The sequence below is a fragment of the Rosa chinensis genome, chromosome 6, assembly GCF_002994745.2.
Source record: "Rosa chinensis cultivar Old Blush chromosome 6, RchiOBHm-V2, whole genome shotgun sequence".
NCBI lineage: Eukaryota > Viridiplantae > Streptophyta > Magnoliopsida > Rosales > Rosaceae > Rosa > Rosa chinensis.
In genome coordinates, this window is record NC_037093.1 from 52,974,918 (window position 1) to 52,996,426 (window position 21,509).

Sequence of the window (21,509 nt, forward strand, 5' to 3'; positions counted from 1 at the left end):
TATCAAGCAAAGTCTTGTGTATGGGGTGGATTGTATTGTAGTCATTACTTTTAGTTGAGATGCTTGACACTATACTTGTCACCCTCGCATGTTACTTAGTAGTTCGGATTTTGGGGTGGGGGAGGTATATTTGGCTAGCTTTTCACCTAGTGATAGTTGATTATGATTGCTCTTAGCTTTCTATTATTTCATTTTCCTAGAGGAAAATGATGAAATACCATTAAATAAATAAAAAACTGAATTCACCCTCAATCCCTCTCCCTCTCGCTTGATGAAAATCAAAACAATAGAAGAAGAAAATAGAGCTCGGAAAAAATATACATATTGGGCATATATGAGAATCAATTTTTCTAGTCACAATAGGAATTTCTATATAACTCATATGATTAATACCTATACCCCTACCTCCTTTATGAAATAAGTTTTATCCCCTCCATATGTGTACAATGTTGACTAACTAACCACAAGAAATTATGTAGATAAAATTAGAATAATTTGTTAGATACTTAGGAAATATGTATTTATATGTTCTACAACTGAAATTTAGTAGGAAGTTCAATATGTTATTTAGGGTCGCATGACAAATATTATTCAATAATTTGATGAGCTTGTCGCCAAATTATTTTTTTGTTGAATGCGTGATTGAACCGACAAAAGTGGATAACGTCGCCAAAGCGGATAGCTCGCTGAAGGTGGTATATATCATGGAAAGTTTGAAATATCATGGCATAAACAGTGAATTTGAAGAGTGAAAATTTAGTTGATTCAAGTCTATGCATGTGAACAGTATTTGTGTGAAACTACTATGTAATTTGTATCAAAGTGTTGCTCACTAATTGTGAGCAAGTATGTTCAATCTCTTTTAAGCGTGTTTCAAGATATGCAAATTTCGTTACTGATGCAGTTGCAAATTTAGGCCATATATAATACCTTTGTAAATGCTTCTTGGACCAATAGTGTTCCAATAGAGGCTTCTAAAACCTTATCGTTTGACATTGTAAACTTGGTTGCTCCAGAGGTTTTAGCACTTAATTTAGATAATTTCTTCTTAAAAAAAATTGTGAGCCAGTATGTTTTAATATATTTAATGTCCGAAAAGGTTCTAATTTCAATAAAAACAGTTAAATAGCCAGTGTAGAACCACTTGGATCCAAACATGATCAAAAGAAATTATAACACCTTGTGATTTGGTAGGAAAGTGGCTAAGATCCGACATGCTTCATGCTAACATATGCAGGTGCAGTTGAACATGACGCTTCTAAGATCCAGTGTGCCAGGGAATTAAATTTAATCTTTAAAAGCAGCTTGGCCCTTTCGAGATGGATGCCCTCGCTGTGAAGTAAGAGTGTGAATAGGCTGGGAAAATTGAAGACAACAAAATTATCTTAGTGATTAAGAGTGGTAATATTGCAGGTGAAGTAGATTTTGACATGTGAGCTAATTTTAGGTAAATGCACTTGGGATGGAGAAAGGATTCTTTCGATGGTAACTGATCTCAGCAATTCGGTTCAAACGCCACTTACTCAAAAAAGATATGAATAAAAATAACTAAATTCAGACACACTCAAATGAATATCATATTACGTTTTTACTTATTTTAGACATGATATATGTTGATTCCTTGAAGCTTATAAATACAAATTCTGTATCTAAAATATGTTATCCAAATTCTAATTCACTTTTTCTTTTTTTTTTTGTAAATTACAAAAGTATATGCATCACCAACACTACAAAGTATTCCCCCTTATATTAAGAAACAACTAGCATTTTTTTGAAAATAGAATTCATTGAAACAAATTAACGAGTACACTCGTTTAAAATGGCATCCCTTATAAATTTGGGAGCAGTACCAAACCAAGTTTGGCTAACATTTTTACTTAGCGCTTGCAAGAGTATGTGCTATTCTATTTGCCTCACGAGGTGCAAAGACTACTTTGAAATCACCATGGCTCTGTAATTGATCCTTCAAGTCATCTAGGACAAAACTAAACATGGATAAGTCTCCCTCTGTTTGATTTACTGCTGCTGCCAATACCGAGCAATTAGTCTAAAAAATGACTTGTGAATAGCCTAGTCCTGCTGCCATCTTAACTCCTTCAGCCAAAGCTATGAACTCAGCATGGAAAGGTGACGCAAGAGTATATAAAGGCTGGGTTGATATATCTCTAATTAGGCCCCATCATTTAGCCCTTCGATCCTAAGCCTGCCCTAAACCCGCCCGACCCGGCCCTTACATTATGGCGGGCCAGCCCTACCCTACGGCCTGACCCAATTGAGCCAGTAAGGGCCAAGCCCGGCCTGGCCCTAAAAGCCCTACCTGGCCCAACCCTAAAATTTATATATTATTTTTATTATTTTCTATTACATAGGCTTTGTTTTCTTTAACTATTATTTTCACTGTTACATAACAATTAATATTGAAAGATTTAGAGAGATAGTTAATTGAATATAACCACGTTAACTAAATTAATAAATGTTAGAAGTTAATTTATATATATGTGTGTGTGTGTATTAAATATGATCAACAAAAAATCATGAGTCTTGTATTACTTATATAATCATTGAGCCACATTTTGAGGAAAACAAAAAAAGTTTTTTTTTTTTTGTTATACAAAATAGGGCCCTTTTCAGCCCATTTCGGCCCTATTCGGAAGGCCAGCCCTAGCGAATCAAGCTTTTCGGGCGGGTAAGGGTTAGCGTATTTAAACCCCGGCCCTAAATTTTGTTGACTTTGACTAGGCCCGGACCGGCCTGACCCTAAGCCCTAAAATTTAGGGTAGGGTCGGCCCTAGCTCGGCCCATGATGACCCCTAGCTCTAATCTGTCCTCCATGTTCCCTAAATACCAAACCTGCACCTCCCTTTCCAGATTGTAGATTAAATGCCCCATCCGTGTTGCACTTAATCCAGCCCATTGGTGGCTCTTTCCAGTCTTGTCGCTGCTGTCTCGGTGGAGAAGTGGAGCCGTTTGCCTTCGTACATTCTTCCCACCACCCTACTGTCATCAACATCACATCACATGGGTGCTGTTTAACTCCATCCCATACCTGTGTATTCCTGTTCTTCCAGATGGCCCACATGAGCATCATAATCTTACAAAATTGCTCCTTTGTTACTCTGCTACTTTGTTCTAATAGCCAATCTTTAATAGCCACCGCTCCCAATTGAGGTTGAGGTAGGTGTGCAGCTGTCCACACTTCTTGTGCATATCCACACTGAGCAAAGAGGTGTGTGTTAGTTTCTAATTCACCTGCACACAGAGGGCACATGACATCCCCCATATACCATTTTATGCTCAAACATTGTCTGTTTAGCACAACTAGCATGTGCCTATGTGTGGGTGTTTTTTTTTTTTTGGTAAAAAAGTGGGTAGTTTCTTTTTCTTTTTCTTTTTTTTGAAATTTGAAAAAGTGGGTAGTTTCTTAACTAAAGCAATTTTCTATAAGAGTAAAACCCACCACGAGGGTCAAAACTTTTCTCCACCGGACAAAATGATACCCAACTTTCAAAAGTGATCAAAATGATACCTAAATTTTTAAAAGTGATCAAAATGATACCTAAATTTTTAAAAACAAATTAACTTGATACCCAACTTTCAAAAGTGATCAAAATGATACCTAAAGTTTTAAAAACAAATCAATTTGATACCTCAGTTTATTTTTTTTAGGGCTAAATACTGGTTACTACTCTGTGGTTTAGGTCCAAAATCAATTCAGTCCCTGGACTTCTAATTTCATCAAAAACACCCATGTACTTTCAATTTTGATCTAATAGGTCCAATTCATTAATATTCTGTTATGGGTTCAAGTTATAGTTGGATTATTTGTTGAAAAACTATTTATTTGATAGATTTCTTATAGTGAGACTCAACTATGCAGGCCACCTCAACACCACATTATAAAACATAGGCCATATATAAGTCACGTCAACAAGTTAAATGACTCAATTGTCGGAAGACTAACAAATTGGACCTATTAGATCAAAATTGAAAGTGCAGGGGTGTTCTTGATGAAATTAGAAGTTTAGGGACTGAATTGATTTTAGACCCAAACTACGTAGTAGTCAGTATTTAGCCTTTTTTTTTTTAACTTCTTTGTTAAATCAAATGCAAAATCAAGCACAAAAATTGAAGTGATTTGTGGTCAGAGGGCCATCAATCATCTATAACCCAATCTTCTTCTTCTATAGAATTTAAAAAAAAAAATCTTCCATTCAATTTCAATTCTACCATCGATAATAGATACAAATAAAGTTCGGATGTTTCCCAACTTCTAAAAAAACAAAGAAAAATGGGAAGACAGAGAGAGAGAGGCAGAGATAGAAGAAGAAGAAGAAGAGAATTAACAAAGTAAAATAAAAAATAATTGAAAAATAGTTTTTTTGTGTAAAATATTATTATAACCCCATAAAATACTGCACCGCACGTGATCAATTTTAACAAAAAGTTACAAAAAATTAAACCGAGGTATCAAATTGATTTGTTTTTAAAACTTTAGGTATCATTTTGATCACTTTTGAAAATTGAGTATCAAGTTGATTTGTTTTTTTAAATTTAGGTATCATTTCGATCACTTTTAAAAATTTAGGTATCATTTTGATCACTTTTAAAAGTTGGGTATCATTTTGTCCGGTGGAGAAAAGTTTTGACCCTAGTGGTGGGTTTTACTCTTTCTATAACAATAACTACTATTTATTTCTTTTAAGGAATTTAATTTCTTTTTATTTTTTTTTAAATTAACATTATTGTTATTGTTGGTTATTTCAGTTTCTAAAATTTTTTAATATTAGAGGGTTATATTCGTCAAATTTTTCTAAAAGATTTTTTTGGTTATGCATCACCAACACTACAATATATATATTTTTTGAAATATTAAAAAAAAAGACCTACCAGAGCTCTCTGCTAAGGTTTGTGGAACGGCGGCCCTCTCTCGTTCGCCGTGACATATACCTACTCCATTCATGGAGAAAATTCCAGGCTTTGGCCTCTTCGTCTTCATCTTCATTGTCTTCAGTGGCAGTGGCTCTCCGGCGGGGAGTTTGGGAGCTGCTGGGGCGGGGTCGGTGGGATAACGTTCTGTTGAGATGGCATTGCAGGGTGGCGGTGATTACTGGGAGGAGTGGGGTTCGGATAGAAGTCAAGGTGACCTCAGTCGGTTGCCTCTTTCCAGCGATGTTGTTGACGTGGTGGTCAATCGGTGGTTACGATAGGGAATTTTCCTTCGGCTGGATTGTATGCGGCTGCTGTTGTCCTGTCTGGACTATGGATCGGTGCATGGTGATGTAGGCAGCCTTGATTGGGCAGTCGGTGATCTTCGAGATCTGCGTGGTAAGGTAGATGACGACCCTTTGATTAACGGCATGACAGATACTTGGTGTGTCGCCGGTGGTAAGGTGGATTGCCCAGATGGGGTGGGTACTGGGCGATAACCTAGTGGGTTCTGGGCTCAAGAGGTTTTGGACATGGGCCGGAGCAGCCATGGGTGGACAAGAGGCTTTGGGCCTCCACAGTTTTGGATTTGAATTTGGGATTCGGGTGGTTTTTGCAAATGGATTTGGATCTGGGATCCTGGTGGACGTTGGGTTGGACTGCGACCCATTATCTTTTATGGGTTGTTTGTTTGCAAGAATGGATTGAAGCTCCTGTGCTTTATTGGAATTGGATCTAGGACCCAATTCGTTGGTATCTGTTCGTGAAAGATCGTCTGCCAACATGGCCATGTTTTGACACCCTTGGTCGGCTTCGATTTTTAGGTGGGAGAGTGCCCTCATTCCGGCGCCAAGTTGGATTTTGTCAATTAGGGCGTTGGAGTTGCATGGGTAGTCAAACCACCGACTACTCAATTCACTACACGGTTGCAATCCGTATTGTAAAATCAGTGCTGCATCTAGACGTTGATGCTCTTGCGTTTTAAAATTTTTCCATTTCATTTGTAATTTTCCTTTCATACTGTTTTATTTCCTTTTCGATGTCTTTAGGCATCGTATCACTGTAATCTTTCAATTTCAACAAATGACTTACCTCCTTCGATTAAAAAAAAAAGAAACACTGCAAAGTATTCCCTCATAGACTACCAATTTAGCAAAAGGGAGAATACTCTAAATAAAAAATAAAAACAAAAAACAGGCATCCAACACATCTAATCTACTCAAATTTTTTTTTGTTAGAATGTAATCCACTCAATTTTGCACCTTACGGATTTGATGAATTAGCTCACCATTACATATATTAGCTATTCGAATGTCAATCCGATTCTTTTGAGTCAATTCATCTAAATACACTTTCTATTCATAAACATGTCTTTTAAAAGTGCTGCTAATACCACAATAGATGTATAGTTTTATTGCTAAAATACGATTAGGTCCATTTGCAACAGCCCTCATTGACCTTTCTCTCTTCAAAAGAATGCATGTATGAACATATGATTAATTTATGACCAAAAAAAATGAACATATGATTAATTAAACACAGTATTTTAGTTCGGTGAGAATGAGTCTTCCTTTGTAACCTGCAAGCAATCTAAATAGGACGGTTGCTAGTGGAATAGAATCTGAAAATTTCCAACTTCATTTCACCGCCCAAGTTGCCATTAAGAAATTCAATGGCTTTTAAAATGCAGAGTGAGAGCTCACGTCTCTGTCATTACTCATCATAAAAGAAAAAAAGAAAAAAAAGGGTCACGTCTCAGTGTCCCCTATCTGCAAAATTCTTTGGTTGAAGTCTCTTCCCGCCAATCTCATGATTTTGGTTCTTAGGTATGATCGACTGTCCACTATTTGTTTAAATATTTAGTATCAATGTCCTTTTCTTGTTTAATTAAATAAATGTCCTTTTGATGCCCCGATGCCCCCATCACAATTATTAAAAATTTGGACAGAAATCTCATATGATATTAGAGATAAGAATAACAGTAAATCGAGAGCTAGTTAATTCATTAATATGTTTGAGATTGTTTATAATTTTTTTTTTAATGTCTTTTAAAAGTTTGAAAATATTTTTTTTTATGAGAAAGCAATTGTCAAGTTCTTTTCATGATCATGTACTATTTTTTTACATATATAATTACTTTTTTATTTATTCAATAAGATTTTTGGTTCTCTCATAAACGATCACAAACATGTCATTATCGTAATAACTATTTAACTCGATAAAAATAATGTTGAGATATAATCAATTCAACCTTGAATTATAATTAAGAGTTTACATGCTCATATTACAATCATTTAGATATATTTTTATATCGTTTGCATACAAATTATTTCCTATTTAAAAAAGGATTACACAAATCATCCTATTTACATAGAGAAGATTTGTGCCTGTTCCGGGAATATCTATTTTCAGTGAATATCTCAAATTCAGGCAAATTATTGATAAAAAAAAAGTTCAGGCAAATTAATTGCCAAAAAGAAAAAGTTAGGCAAGTTTTTTAAGTATTCAAATTTTCTGAAATATATATTTACCAAGTCGGATAATATGATGATGGGTTCCCGCTTCGAGCGCGTGAAAGTGGCCCCCACCTTGGATTGGACCAAACGAAAGTCTCTCACTCTCTCCTGCTTTAGCCATGACTTTTGAATTTTCCTTTTTTCAAAAACAGCTTTGATGGCTATTCTCCAAAAAGAAAAAAAGAAAAAAAACTTTGAGTGCTTGAAGCCTTTCTTTGAAGTTTGAACACTTCAAATTTGAATCCTATCTCCATTTTCTCCCATGACCATATTTTATAGGGGTTGTGACCACTTACACAATTTCAGCTTAAAAATTGTCCACTTACTCCACTAAGAATTTTTAACCTCATTTACCCAATATAACATCTGTTGACATTTTTACCCCTATAATTAAATTGAAACTAATCCTTCTCCTCTCAGACTCTGTCTCTCCGATCTCAACCTCCAGTCTCTCTCTCTCTCTCTCTCTCTCTCTCTCTCTCTCTCCGGCCGACTGCATCGCCCAACAGATTTCGCCCCCACCGATCTCAACCTCTAGTCTCTCTCTCTCTCTCTCTCTCTCTCTCTCTCTCTCTCTCTCTCTCTCTCTCTCTCTCTCTCTCTCTCTCTCTCTCTCTCTCTCTCTCTCTCTCTCTCTACCTCCGGCCGACTGCATCGCCCAACAGATTTCGCTAGACCACTTCATCATCCTTCTACCACCGTCGCGCCATGAATCACCACCCCAACTAAACAACGCCTTCTCCAGCTCGGATCCTAGAAAACCAACCCAGATCGGGTTCGTCCTACTGAGATCCAGCAACCGCGCCGCCACTAACCTCGATGAGTTCTTGTTCTCCTCTAGATCTTGCATTAGTATAATATGGGTTGCTTCTTCACTTGCCACATACACCAAGACGCCAGGTGCCTTGTATTTACTTGGGAGGAAGTTGCATCAGAAATAGAGAGCGGCGAAGATGGTGATTGGGTGCCCAGATCTTTTATGGGTGCCCAAATCAACTTCTAGTTTTTTTTTTTTTTTTGCTACCCACAGCATTTCCTTATTTTTTTTATGGTAAACTGTGAACTATGAGAATGGAAGGAAATTTTGCCAGTAGTGATTGTTTTTTTTTATTATGATTTGGTTGGCAATAATAAGATTATTGGAAGGTAATAATAAGATTACTGAGGGGCAATAAAATATTTATTGGGGCAATAATAAGATTATTGGGAAGCAATAATAAGATTATTTATTTGGATAAACCTCCAAAAGCTTTCAAAATTCAAAACACCTTCATTTTTCACTAATTATTGATTCACAATAATCTTGTTATTGAGGAGCAATAATATGTTTATTGGGGGGCAATAACATGATTATTGGGGGGCAATAATATGATTACTGGGTATTATTGGGGGATAATAAAATCAGACGCCGGAATCCGGTCACTGGTCGCCGGATTCCCATCACCAGAGTCGGCGGCCGGCCACTAGTCACCGGAGTCCGGCAAGGTGGAGAATGACTTCTCCCTCTAAGTGAGAAAAAAGGAGAGGGAAAAAAAGTCCCAAAAATAAATAAAAAAGAATTAATTGGGTATTAGGGAAATAATCTCTTGAAGTGTTTTGGGTAAACGGGGTTAAAAAACTGTTAGTGGAGCAAGTGGGCAATTTTTAAACTGAAATTAGGTAAATGATCATTTCCCATATTTTCTAATAGTATAGAGTGTAGTTATTGTCATCCTACCATTTTCTTAGTTTATCTTACAAATATTTAAATTATTGAAAGACTATATTATCCAAGTGCAAAATGACTAATAAGTACACTAATTTTCTAAAATCCAAATCTATAAAGAAAACTATATGGGTGGTCTAGTTAGACCTCCCCATTTGCTATTTAGACCTCTTATAATTTTTGTAAAATTTTATTTCCTATTTTACCTACTGAAAAAATAAGAAGAAGAGAAAGAATTTCCTATTCACAAACCCAGCTATTTGATCTTCCACGCAATGAGACCTGAAAAAACAACAAGAATTGGTCTTTGGGCATGGATCCGGGAAGCCAAACCTCCATTTTCAGCAGCAAAATGAGCAAAGAATTCATCAAATCATGCTTTCATATTCCATATTTTCTTCTTGCACGTAACAAATTTTCTATTTCATTCAAATTTAGAAAAGATCATCACATCATCATCATCAAAACTGCACCTCCCTCCAGAAAGGTTCAATCTTTGCTTCATTAAACATTATTGATGCATCAAAAAACCAAAATAAAGACCAATTATTTGTGCGAAGCAATCTAATTTTGGTACCTCTCGCTTTCTCATACCCAAGAAGTACAGAGCTCACTAAACCCAATTCAATATCATGTTTTTCTCCGATTATCATTTCAACTTATATAAAATTATAAATATGAATTTGGCAAGCCTTCAATTTGAACCTCAACCCAACTACATACTTAGCTGATAAGTCCCAATTCAATCTTAGAATCAAGAACAAGTAGTCAGTAATTATGGAAGCCATTATTGTTTATATAGAGCTTGGGTGGAAAAAGAATGAAAAATAAAACTTGTTGATCAATCTCCATAACCTTATATTAAAAGAATAGAGAACCTTAGGTGGGTTGAACAAATGAAAGAAAGATGATTTGACTTTGTTGAGGAGAGCACACGATTAAAAGAGACAGTTTTTTTTTATTATTATTTTTTATAATTTATAGAATGGGTAAAATAGGAAAAAAGAATTTATAAAAATTAGAAGAGGTCCAAATAGTAAATTGAGAGGTCTGAATCCCAAACTATATATATATAACCAATTAATTAAATATAAAGACTACTTAATTTCTCATTGGATAAATCTAGCAGAACCTTAGGGTTTTGAGGGAAAAGCGGCAGTGACAATCTTCCGTTTTCCTTCTGTTGTTTGGCATCAACGAGGCTTCATCGGGTGTCGTGCAACGTGGGAGCCAAGGCACAGTGTGGTGTAGAGGAGAAGAAAATCGAGACGAGGTGTCTTGACCTATTTTTGTTTTTTTAGCGCACGGATCGACGTCGAAGCAGGTGGTCGACATCGATTGCAGATCAAGCGGTGTGCTTTGATCAGAGTTCCTTGCTGGTAAGGCGTAAGAAGGTGAGGACAGATCGTACAGGTTGAGGAAGCCGGATTCGACTTGGATCACTGATCGACGCGTGATGGAGGGGTGGAACTGCCGGCCACCGGACTTGGCGACGGTAGAGGTGACCCAATATCAGAGGGTTGGGCTTCCCCCTTTTGATTAGGTTTGGGCTTGGGTCATTGGGCTTAGGCTCAAACTTGGACTGAGGAGTGCTTGGGCTTTGGGGCCTAGGCTTGAGTTCAAGCTTGGGTTGTGGGAGTCTACTGCAGTGGAAAAGCAGAGTAAGACCAACCTGATGCCGAGGTTGTTGGCTCCTGAAGAGGCTGAGGATAGTGCTGGCTCCAACCCTACGGGGATGGAGCTAGTCTTAAGTTTCTCTGCTATTAGACATCTGGGTACAAGCCTTCTAAAGTTAGAGTAATCTTTATGAGTTTTTCTAAGATGTTTCTAGTTGTTATTTGTACCATAATTGCGTGATGGCAGATTAGACTAGATGAATGATTTTTCCTTAGGAAAGTGAGGTTGTTCTTACTTGTTTTAGGCTTGCTTTCTAGCGAGCGTCCCTTTAGACTTTAATGAGTTTAGTTTGGCTTAGATAGGTTATCTGGTTTTTTTTTTTTTTTTTTTTTTTTTTTTTTTTTTTTTTTTTTTTTTTCTTTCCGGAGTTTCTTATGTAAGTTATGTTAGACTCTGACTTATTTTCATGGCTTGATTACTAATGAAATCAATTCCTATTAAAAAAAAAAAAATCTCATTGGATAACATTAATCTTCATCTTCTCAATCCAAATGGCGCGCACTTCCACCGCTTGAACAGTCACCACTGTCACCGTACCTGCCCCTATTGCCGCCACACCTATCAGCGTTCAAGCTACCAACACCATCCACATCAAGGGAAGACGGATTCGATACCATCCCCACAGTAGTGCCCGCCACCATCAAATCCACCCAAGAGCCGGGCACACCAAATCTGGTTGCATCGCCCACGACCGCGTTCAAGAACCATGCACATGGAGCACTCAAATCTCTGGGCTCTTTCATCCACTCTGCAATCCAAGCAACCGAGACCCCATCTCGAACAAAGACATCTTGGTTGATCACCGAGCACACCACCCGATTAGTGCCGCTAACCCTGGTCGCAATACTCGCATCTGCAGCAACGGTAGCACTAGAACCCAACACCCTCACAAAACCATCGTTGCCTAACGCAACAAGAAAGAGAATAAGCAGCCTAGAGGCCACCATGGCCACCATTGACAGGCAATAGGGAGATATGAGAAGCCGCCGCGAGAGGTTTCTCAAACCCTAGCAGAGCGCTAGATCACGTCTAGAGAACCTTAGATTAAAACACTTTCTTTTGAGCCTTTTAAGGCCCTAATCATTTATTTCATTTGTTCCTTTAACTCGTAATTGTTTCGTTATCTCTAGCATTCTGTTTTCAGCTGATAGTAATTTTTCTGGTAATTACAACCAAATACAGCAAATTAAAACTTGTAAAATGCTATGTACGGAACTCACAAGTGAGTGACTCTCTAGAAGTTCAACAAATGTAACTGTTAAGCCGAAGGGATCAATATATAATTTACTCCACTGGTATACAAATCTTACATTCTGGTAAAACATGTGATAATTGGCCAGTTGCTAGATCAAGCGGAGAGATCACAATATGGCCAAGAATTTAGAGTTGCGCTTAAATTTTTTAAAAGTTGATGGGGATTCTCATTTGATGTGCCAATGTTCTCCAGAGAATGAAAGCAACGGGAAAATGGCAGAAACAAGAAACCCAGATTCCGCCAAATGCACAAAACAATAACCACAGGACAACTTGGTAGAGAATCCATCAGATTAATAAATCTGAGGCATCATTGTTCTTGTGCATGCTTGCGTATAGTCAATATAGAAACTTAGAAATGATGGCAAGCTATCTATTCCCACATGGCTACGAAGCTAGTACATTCATTTCATTCATAATCATATTGTAGATGGAAGTACTATTTTCTCAAGCATGCCTGGAATGTATATTCTATATGATATGTGGCATTTTCTTCGTGTCCTGAATACTACTAGCGGTAGTTGGACTGATGAGATATAAACATTTACTTGTTCATATGCTTATGTGCTAAGTGTATGTTCGACGAATTATCTAAAAAGAATAGACTAAAGCAAAAATTATCGGGCGGAAAAAAAAAAAGTTGGATTGCAGACTTCTTCATCTAACTACTCAAAAACGAATTCATCATGGACTACGAGATCTCGTGATATGGTATTGGTACAAAAAAATGTAGATGTCAAGCAAAGAATTAATCATAGAGTGCAAGGAAGAACAGTATACTAGAGTTGCCTTATTTGAGAATGGAAATGGAAGTTCAAACTCTGTTGTAGCCAACCGTCTTGCTGAACAGATTGCGGATGTACACCACTTGAAGAGCACTTGCACCGGCAAAGACAATGTACTCTGCTAGTGTGAAGTAGATAACACGTTTTTTGGTGCTTTGATTTGCTGCAACAACACAAGCACAGAAAAAGCCCTATCGATATAAACCCGAAGATAATCAGAATCGAAGTTTCTTAGGCAATGTGGCATACTTACTGTATCGATGCCTTGCATCCCGGGCTTTAAGGTACTTTTGCTCTGCTCTGATAGACTCCAATGCCTCCCTCAGCTCGGCAATCTTAATATTTAGAGGGTCCATATGTTCTGCACCGCCAAAAAATACAAATCTCATGATACCTTGTTTAAAAGCCAAACAACTTAGAGGTACATTGATGTTGAGTGTTGAAGTTACTGACCATCTTGGGCCAAGTCATGCTCAGTTGGAATGTGACCAACATGTATGTAGAAAGACACAGTCTCCGGAGTTTGAGCCGGATTGCGGAAACAGAACTTGTAGATTCCGCCTTGTGGCGCCTTGAGTTCAAACTTGTCGCCCGATGTTCCTTTGAGAGAAAATACTGTACTGCCTCCCGGAGATGTTACCTGTGCAACCATTTGAAAATCAATCACAATCCATGGCATAAGATTTGGTCATTTTCTAAACCGGCATACGATGAGTCATCAGAAGTGATGAATCTCTTGATTTGACATTGGGGTTGCACATTTCTCCCGGCACTCATTCTAATTATATGCACGTAATGCATCAGTTACATACTCTCAGACCTACCAACATGTACACAGTTGTAAATAAGATATAAGATAGTTTGACATGTTATATTATCAAATTGCATAATACGACGTCATATTGAACAGTTCAACAAGTTATGTTACCAAACAGCAAATTAGATCACACACAGTGCCATGATTCAACTAAACCATAAATGGTTATTCAAGTTAATCTAGCAAGATCAAAGATGCATGACACAAACTTGACTCATGTAAGAACATGCAATTTCGATTACAAAACTAAAGAAATGAGTGTGTCAATGCCTATAACAAAATTACTTTCAACGATCACCTAGACAGAAGAAAAATTGTAGGGAATTTGCTAACAGAAGCTTACGGTGAATTCGAGACCGGGATGATCATGGCTCCAGAAGATATCATGATCAATGGCAACAAAATTCCCAGAAATGGTGTCTCCCTCGTACAAAACTAGCTCCGAAACGCATTCCACATCAGTCACAGTGATCGAAAGAGCAGCAACATTCCTATGGCCAATAAGGCACAACATAAAACCGCATGCTACGTATAATTTGGCACACTCAAATCTCTTCCTCGTCTCCATTTTGATCCTAATTTGCTCTCAACATTTCTCACTGGGTTCTCCAAGAGAGACACATGCACAAGACTTTTTCCTAGAATTGGGATACAAACTAGCCTCAAACTTCGGTTAGGTCGTTATGAAAGTCCGTTGGGGTTCCCTCCGAGACTTTTGCCTACTGGGCCTGAAACTTGGGCTTACTTTATTGGGCTTCACTAAAACCCAGAAACTTCTGTAAAGCCGAGGCATTAGCGAGTCGTGGAGTGAAATTGTGAAGCACACAGACAATGGAGGAGTCTCTGCGAATTCGAAGATTGGAGGAAGTTCCTCCGGCCAAAGACTTCACCACTCGGATTGAATCCAGGAATATTCCGGCGGTAAGTTTTCTTATTCCACATAAGCTACAATCATCTTCACTAGCATTTCTTAGTCTCAGATTCTCAATTTTTTTTATTTTTTTTTCTGGTTGAAAAGGTTATCAAGGGCTGCGTTAAAGATTGGGGAGCTGTTTCCAAGTGGAATCCATCGAATGGCGGCCTGGAATATTTGCAGGTTTCTCTTTCTACTCTAGCCTGCTTCGTTCTTTTTGATGATAGAATGATAGATTTTGAATTCAGTGAAGAATTGAGTGTACTAAAACTGCTTTTGCTATGATTATTCTGAAATGCTTGCGTAATGCCGTAATGGTGTTCTTGCTGAAATACAAGTAACGAAGATGAATATATTTGGACCAGGCTTGTTGTGCTTGGCGTATTTGAATTTTGTGGCATATGTGCACCTCGGTGTAGTAATCCGTTTTGGTTCTCCGAAAATTAGCTTTAAGGAGCTAGCTGCTAGTATTTTACTTTCTTGAAGTTTCTAGTTATGAGAGTCTGCTACATAGTTTATAGAGCTCTTTGTTTTTTCTTTTTTAACTAAACTGAAGTTTGTGCTTAATGCCACTTTGATGATTAGGAACGAGTCGGATTGTGTGTTGTGGAGGCTATGCTATCTAGTTTCGCACCTGTCTTCTACGGCGATCTTAGAAGTCATGAGAGGGTAATCACTAAGATTGTTGTTATGATCTAAGCATTGATTTTCTTTCTCTTTAGGATGTTACTGGCCCTAACTAGTTTGCTATGCTTTTTTTTTTTTAGGTACCACTGCCATTTTCTGCCTTCATTCGTCTATGTAGACTACGCATGCATCATGCAGAGGATGGTTCTGGTGCTTATTCTGAATCGGAACGGACTGGGCTGCTAGGGCCTGAATCTGAGCATGACTGTAAGCCCTATGAGGATGCTCCTCAACAAATCTATTTAGCACAGGTTTCACATTAAAGAGTTTTAAGATGATGGTATCCTACTGTGCAATTATAATCTATTATTTTCTCATTACTATTGGTGGTGCAAATGTTTATAATGTTGCATTTAGGATGCAAGCTATATTTGGGCTGCCTTTGGAAGAATTATGTAGAATATAGTTTACTTTGTTAAGTTTCTAGGGTTATAATCTTGCAATGTCGGGATGTAAATTATATTATGTATGAAACAGGTACCGATAATCAGTACTGAAAATGAAGAGAGGGTTCAGTTGGAAACTTTGAGGGAAGATATTCAAATGGTTTGTGAATTCTTGTGCCGGTCCTTGTTTATTCTACAGTCATCCACTAAAAGAATCCCTTTTCTCATTGTTGATTACGAATGTCCACTGGTTGTTTTCTATAGCCTGCATTTTTGGAGGATAAATCACTAATTTCTGTCAACCTCTGGATGAACAATGCTCAAGCTAGATCAAGCACTCACTATGATCCACACCATAACCTTCTCTGCATAGTTTCTGGCTGTAAACAAGGTCAAATAATTTTCTCTGATCCTGTTAAATGTATTGAGCTGCTTCCAACTTCATAGTGATTAATAGGTTTATATAAAGAATAAATTGAATTGAAGAAAGAAGTTTGTTCAATTTTGCACGACTTTTGTCTATTAGAGTTCTCTTTTTTTCTAAAACAAACTTGTATCAACCACAGTGGTTTTATGGCCTCCTTCAGCAACTCCGGTGTTATACCCTATGCCAATATATGGGGAGGCATCAAATCATAGGTATGGTACTTTCTGTAGTAATAATATGAATTCAGAATTTCAGATCAAATCTCTTCTCTTTTCTCTACCTACTTGAAAGTTTATGCTTCTAGTCTATTTTCTATCTTTTCGTTTTCTTTTTTTCTTTTTCTACTTACTTTCTCTGTAGTCTTCCAATAGTTGAATTGGACCCCCTCTTGGCAGTTCTGTTCCTTTAGACAACCTTGACTTTTCAAATTATCCAAGAGCAGAATCTTCAATGGAGTACTCGCAGAAGGTTATTCTTCATGCAGGGGATGCATTATTTATTCCTGAAGGCTGGTAAGGTTTAAAATCCATGAACAGTATTTTGTTAGCCGTGCTCTCTCTCTCTGAACAGATTGCAACTATTTCTTTCCTAATTGCTATTTCTGTTATCTACAGGTTCCACCAGGTGGATAGTGATGATCTGACAATCGCTGTCAACTTTTGGTGGCAATCAAACATAATGTCATGCTTGTCAGAACACATGGATGCATATTATTTGCGCGTACTATTAAGAAGGTACCTGTGGCTGTGGTTAAGTGTCCTTTTTCATGTGTCAGAAGAGCATTTCCGAAATAGCTGACTTGATTCTGTTTCCCTTTCATGCCTCTCTTATGCGTCATATCCTTATTGAAAGAATGACAATTCGAGAAATGGTATCCCCCCTCTCTCTCTATCTCTATCTCTCTCTCTCTCACACACACACACACACCAGATGTGGTGTGTGTGTATTTAGTGAAATCTATGGCAAAGCCAATTCTTATATCTGTCATTGAGCTGAAGTTGGACTGATCTGACTAGTTCCTATACTTTGACCTTTACTTTTTTTTTCCTAACCAGTAAAGAAAACGAGTTATCAAGTATAATATGGCTAAAATATGGAAGAAAAATAAAAAATTGCTTTTGGGAAAATTTTGAATTATTTCATTTTATCAAGTAATAAATTTCTGTAGTTTAAATATTACTCAAGGAAATTGATAGAACTAATAATTCATTTAAAAATTGAAATGTATTGGTCATTGATTGAATACCACAATCAATGATTGTGATCTCTTTAGAATGGTAGATCTATGCTTCAAGAGAATCAAAATAACTGTGATAATTAGAGAACCAATACATAAGTTAGATGTCTTGAAGGCTTTCTCTTCAATTTATTAAGTGGGGAAACTACAAACAGTGGTCTTGAGTCTTAGTTGAAGTTAGTCTACCTCCATTAGATAGATATAGAACGGCTACTTTGATGAAATCTTGGAAGTTGGTATGGGGATGATATCTACTCTGTGTATGTGTGTGGCTTTTTTGTTTTTTTTATTTGAAGCAAAAGTTTATAATCGAGCACTATAAGTTATATTTAATTTCTAAGATTTGGGACAGAACCAAGTGCTACCTAAAGCTTCTTCAGTGGAAATGGCGAACACAAAGAGGCATGCATGTAAGCTGCTTAATAACGGACAAGTAGGTCAGTTTTCTATAAGCTGTCTGACAGATCATCTTATGTTAAGATTACTATGTATTGTTTCCTTAATCATTGGTGAAAAGAAGGGGAAATTTGAAGTGCATGTTTATGCATGCGGCATTTCTCTTTTTGCTGACAGCCATGATTTGATATGTTATCCAGATCAGAATGACAAGGATTTGGATCAGGCGAGTGAGAGGAAGGATCTTGAAGGAAAGGAGCTAAAACAAGAAACTACTTTGCATGAATTGGAACCGGTTGCCGTCCATGCTCTTCATGAACTTGTTTCTTTAGTTCACAGTCATGTCAATGCTGCAGAGCAAAGACAACCGGAGCAATCCACTTCAACAACTGATTCTGCACTCAGTGTCAAGGACAAGGGTAGCAAAGTTGTGAGAGTACATGCATTTAGGTTGGAAGATGACCCAGTCGCTAACATTATTTGGACTCTTCCGCCATGCACCCTTCAACGCATACTTCTTGCCATGGTGGTAAGTTTGTAGGGTTTTACTATCATTGCAAAGTTTGCACTTGTAAATTGTAATAGGTAGCTGGATATCGCTCTGGGTTGAACTCATTGTTGTTCAAAGTGGCTTTGAATTGATTTTTCTGTTCCATGTAATATTGGCGTGTCAAATAGGAATAACGAACACCAAAAGCAGGTCATAATACTAGAATTAGAAGAACTTTGTTATCCCTACAGGATCTTACACTCTTTTAATTTTATGGGCGGGTCTGTAGGCACTGTTTCTGCTTACTATTCTGAACGCCCGAACTCTGCAAGTCCTTGTGCTTTTACCATTAGATCCAGAATTTGAAGCGGCTTGACCCCTCTTTTTCTTTGTTCATATATTCCCTTCTTTCTAGGGTTGTGCAAGATGATTGGACCATTTTTTGTTGGTCTGAAAAAATTTATCTGTGTCTATGTGTGCTTGTGCGTGTTATCTTTATTGAATTTGGGTAAGCAATATGATTTTTTAATTACGCCTTACATCTGGTTTGTAAGTAATAGGAACTGGTAAAGTGTCATGGCAAAGTGGTGAGGCTGCTAATGCTGATGCTTGTATGATTACATAGCAAAAAATCATATTGTATCTTCAGCCACATAAATGCTAACTCTACATTATTTTCTCATCATTAGCATGTAACAATTTATGTCATCTTGCGCAGAAAAGTTTCCCAAGAACTTTGGATGGTTTAATACTGCACATGCTTACACCAGTGGGAGCAGAAGTGCTTACACGTAAATTTGAAGAAATGGATGACCTGAACACCAAGGAAGATCGGTATAGGCTAATTTCTTTTTCATCAATTGTTGAAAAAAGTCAATATATTCCAATGCAATCTGCTTTTTGTCATTTCAGGAACAGATTCTACCAAGTTTTCTATGAATCATTCAACGACCAATTTGCTGCAATGGATGCAATTCTGAATGGAAAGGAATTATTTGCCCTCCAGGTAATGCTGTGATCTTGTTGAACCATGTCTGTCAGTGCTGATGATAACAACATATAAATCCTTTTATAAAAATATGAAGTATGCAAAAATTAGATAATGTAGGAGATTGTCCTCCTATTTGTGTATTAGCTTAAGAGTGAATTGGATAATTGGATAGCGGGTGATTGAGGAGGGAGGACATAAGCTTTTCCATATCCTGACCATCTTTGGTAGGGAAAAAAAAAATTGATTAACCTAAGAAATAGAAAGTTCGTGGGGCAGTGTAATATAAAATCCAACAAAACGCTGAACTGCTTGTTTAGAAAAACAGAATCTCGATCTAGAGTGACCATGATCTCCGTATACACTAGATTGATATAAACTCTCATATACACCGTATTCTTTGTTGCAGGCATACAAGAATGTGTTAGATAAGAACATAGGAGTAGATTGGGGTGGGCCAAGACCAGTTGTGTGATGAAATGCTGTATTGACACACAGTTGTTGAAGAAATTGGTCCCCTTGGCTTGAGGGAGCTAATCGATGCATATTCATTGCAGAAACTTTCTTTTCTTCTTTGAACTCAATCAACTGTACTTTACATACTTTCATCCACAGGCTCTCAGAACATGGGTGTATCATTGAGTTTGTACATTCTATGTGATTTCATCTGACGCTGCAACTTTTAGTTTTCTGATATTCTGTGCCTTCAATTTTTGTGTTTGCCTAATTTGAGATCCCACGTGGTCAAGCAGATAGCTAAATTATTACTGAAAAGATGAAAAGAAGAATTTTTTTTTTTTTTGTCCAAAAATTGTAGTTCATGGGTTAATTGAATTGAAGGGAGAGGGGTTCAATTAAAGTAAATATTAGTCAAGGACCACAAGCGTGCTGGGAGCAAACGGGCCAGGTAAAGGACTGAGAAGAACATATACAGAGGCCAGCTGAAGACTGAAGTTGCTATATGTGCCACCTAAACATATTAGTTCAAAGTGTTCTCCGTACAAATTGTTATGAAATTACTCATAGTTACAATCAGTGTTCTGGTAGTTTAACTAGGACCAGAACATTGCTGGTTTCATGGACGTTATACTTGAAATGGGTAGTGATTCTACTTTGGAATATAAGAGATAGGGAGGCAGTAGAAAGTAGCACAAGGGAAACTTATAACAATCAATTCAAACCTATTGTTCAGTTGAGATTGTGACACGTTATGGAGATAATATTAGAAGAAATACTAGCAACCTTTCACGTGGGCTAATATTCACAACCCATGTCATCTTATCTATACAATCACAAGTCGTAGATGCAAAAAGTTAAAAAAACTAAAGATTGTGTTTACAATAACTACATGACTAAATCGCTTGATTTTGGCAGATACGATCATCAAATACTAATTCAAATGAAATATTTTCGTTGTCAAAAAAAAAAAAAGAAGAATGATTTTGAATCATGGAGTGGCTTTGCGAAATTGGAATGTTGTCCCCCTCCTTAAATACTTACTACTCTATTTTCGTATTGTAATTTATTAATTTCTGCATTCCTACGGGGATTTGCAGCAGAAGGGGAAGGAGAAGAGGATAGCGCGGTACAAATAAAGAAAGGATGGAAAAGGGGTTGGTACATAATCATTAAGTTTTGAAGGACAAAATTTAAAAGAGGGAAAAAGAGGTTTTGCAGAGGAGGTAAGATTCCCTGCCGGAAGATGACATACGCAAATAGGCTATAAAAGCAAAGAAAGAAAGAGAGTAAAGAGGGCGTAAATGGAATAGAAGAGAAGCTTTTTGTTTGTCTGGTTGTGCAGAGGAAGATAGAAAGATGCAGTCCCTTTTTACCAGGCAAATGGTATATAGTGTACCTTAAGCCTGCAACTTATATATAAAACTTTCTAAAAGCTAGGTTGGATATACCATAACCACCCACCCCTGCTTTCAGTAATCCCTAGGCTCTCTTTTTCTTAGTGGATATACTGTGGTGAAGTATCAAGGATCCTGCTCATTCTTTTAATTAGGTCAAACATGATTAAGACCTTGTTTACTTGTGAAACTTCGGTTTGATTGTAGCCTTGACCCTTCAATTTTTTATCCAATAATGTCTACCAATTTGCTTCAGATCGAACCTCAAAGTCCTCTATTGTTCACCGGTGTTATACTTTAGTTAGGAATAGACATTAAGTTAGATTAACTTTCTCTTATTTTAAGTTAATATTGTTTGGTCCATGTCACTAATTCCTTCTCTTAATTTTCATCATCTCATCTCACCGTCTCCTCTTTAAATCCCAACGTAATTAAAAACGCATCAAACCCAT

General features: G+C 37.2%; 2 protein-coding genes across 3 annotated transcripts; one reads left to right on the top strand and one right to left on the bottom strand.

Moving 5' to 3' along the window:
* Positions 1-12,687: 12,687 nt before the first annotated feature.
* Positions 12,688-14,327, bottom strand: LOC112172062 (transmembrane emp24 domain-containing protein p24beta3). The gene is made up of 4 exons (XM_024309231.2): positions 14,024-14,327; positions 13,317-13,503; positions 13,117-13,224; positions 12,688-13,026 (listed from the first exon to the last, which is right to left on the bottom strand). Exons 1-4 carry the CDS (start codon positions 14,246-14,248, stop codon positions 12,893-12,895), a joined length of 654 nt encoding a protein of 217 aa, XP_024164999.1. The 5' UTR covers positions 14,249-14,327; the 3' UTR covers positions 12,688-12,892.
* A 115-nt stretch (positions 14,328-14,442) lies between these two features.
* LOC112172060 (bifunctional peptidase and (3S)-lysyl hydroxylase Jmjd7) lies at positions 14,443-19,914 on the top strand. 2 transcript variants are annotated; one of them, XM_024309228.2, is made up of 15 exons: positions 14,443-14,601; positions 14,699-14,776; positions 15,179-15,262; positions 15,361-15,531; positions 15,758-15,826; positions 15,931-16,057; positions 16,233-16,305; positions 16,489-16,605; positions 16,708-16,827; positions 16,946-16,964; positions 17,683-17,767; positions 17,927-18,255; positions 18,935-19,050; positions 19,129-19,222; positions 19,614-19,914. In XM_024309228.2, the coding sequence occupies exons 1-15, from the start codon at positions 14,512-14,514 to the stop codon at positions 19,677-19,679; spliced, it is 1,638 nt and encodes a 545-aa protein (XP_024164996.1). In that variant the 5' UTR covers positions 14,443-14,511; the 3' UTR covers positions 19,680-19,914. The 2 variants fall into 2 exon arrangements, with proteins under 2 accessions (XP_024164996.1, XP_040364728.1); XM_040508794.1 differs by lacking the exons at positions 18,935-19,050; positions 19,129-19,222; positions 19,614-19,914 and adding an exon at positions 18,498-18,913.
* The last annotated feature ends 1,595 nt before the right edge of the window (positions 19,915-21,509 follow it).

What these genes read in the sequence shown, in the direction of transcription:
- LOC112172062 (XM_024309231.2), bottom strand. Translation starts at nt 14,248, where the DNA reads ATGGAGACGAGGAAGAGATTTGAGTGTGCCAAATTATACGTAGCATGC. An exon ending in ATCCCGGTCTCGAATTCACC is followed by an intron (nt 13,504 to 14,023) that starts GTAAGCTTCTGT and finishes ATGGTTGCACAG; the next exon opens with GTAACATCTCCGGGAGGCAG. An exon ending in GGATGCAAGGCATCGATACA is followed by an intron (nt 13,027 to 13,116) that starts GTAAGTATGCCA and finishes GTGTTGTTGCAG; the next exon opens with CAAATCAAAGCACCAAAAAA.
- LOC112172060 (XM_024309228.2), top strand. Translation starts at nt 14,512, where the DNA reads ATGGAGGAGTCTCTGCGAATTCGAAGATTGGAGGAAGTTCCTCCGGCC. An exon ending in TGAGGGAAGATATTCAAATG is followed by an intron (nt 15,827 to 15,930) that starts GTTTGTGAATTC and finishes TGTTTTCTATAG; the next exon opens with CCTGCATTTTTGGAGGATAA. An exon ending in CTGAACACCAAGGAAGATCG is followed by an intron (nt 19,051 to 19,128) that starts GTATAGGCTAAT and finishes TTGTCATTTCAG; the next exon opens with GAACAGATTCTACCAAGTTT.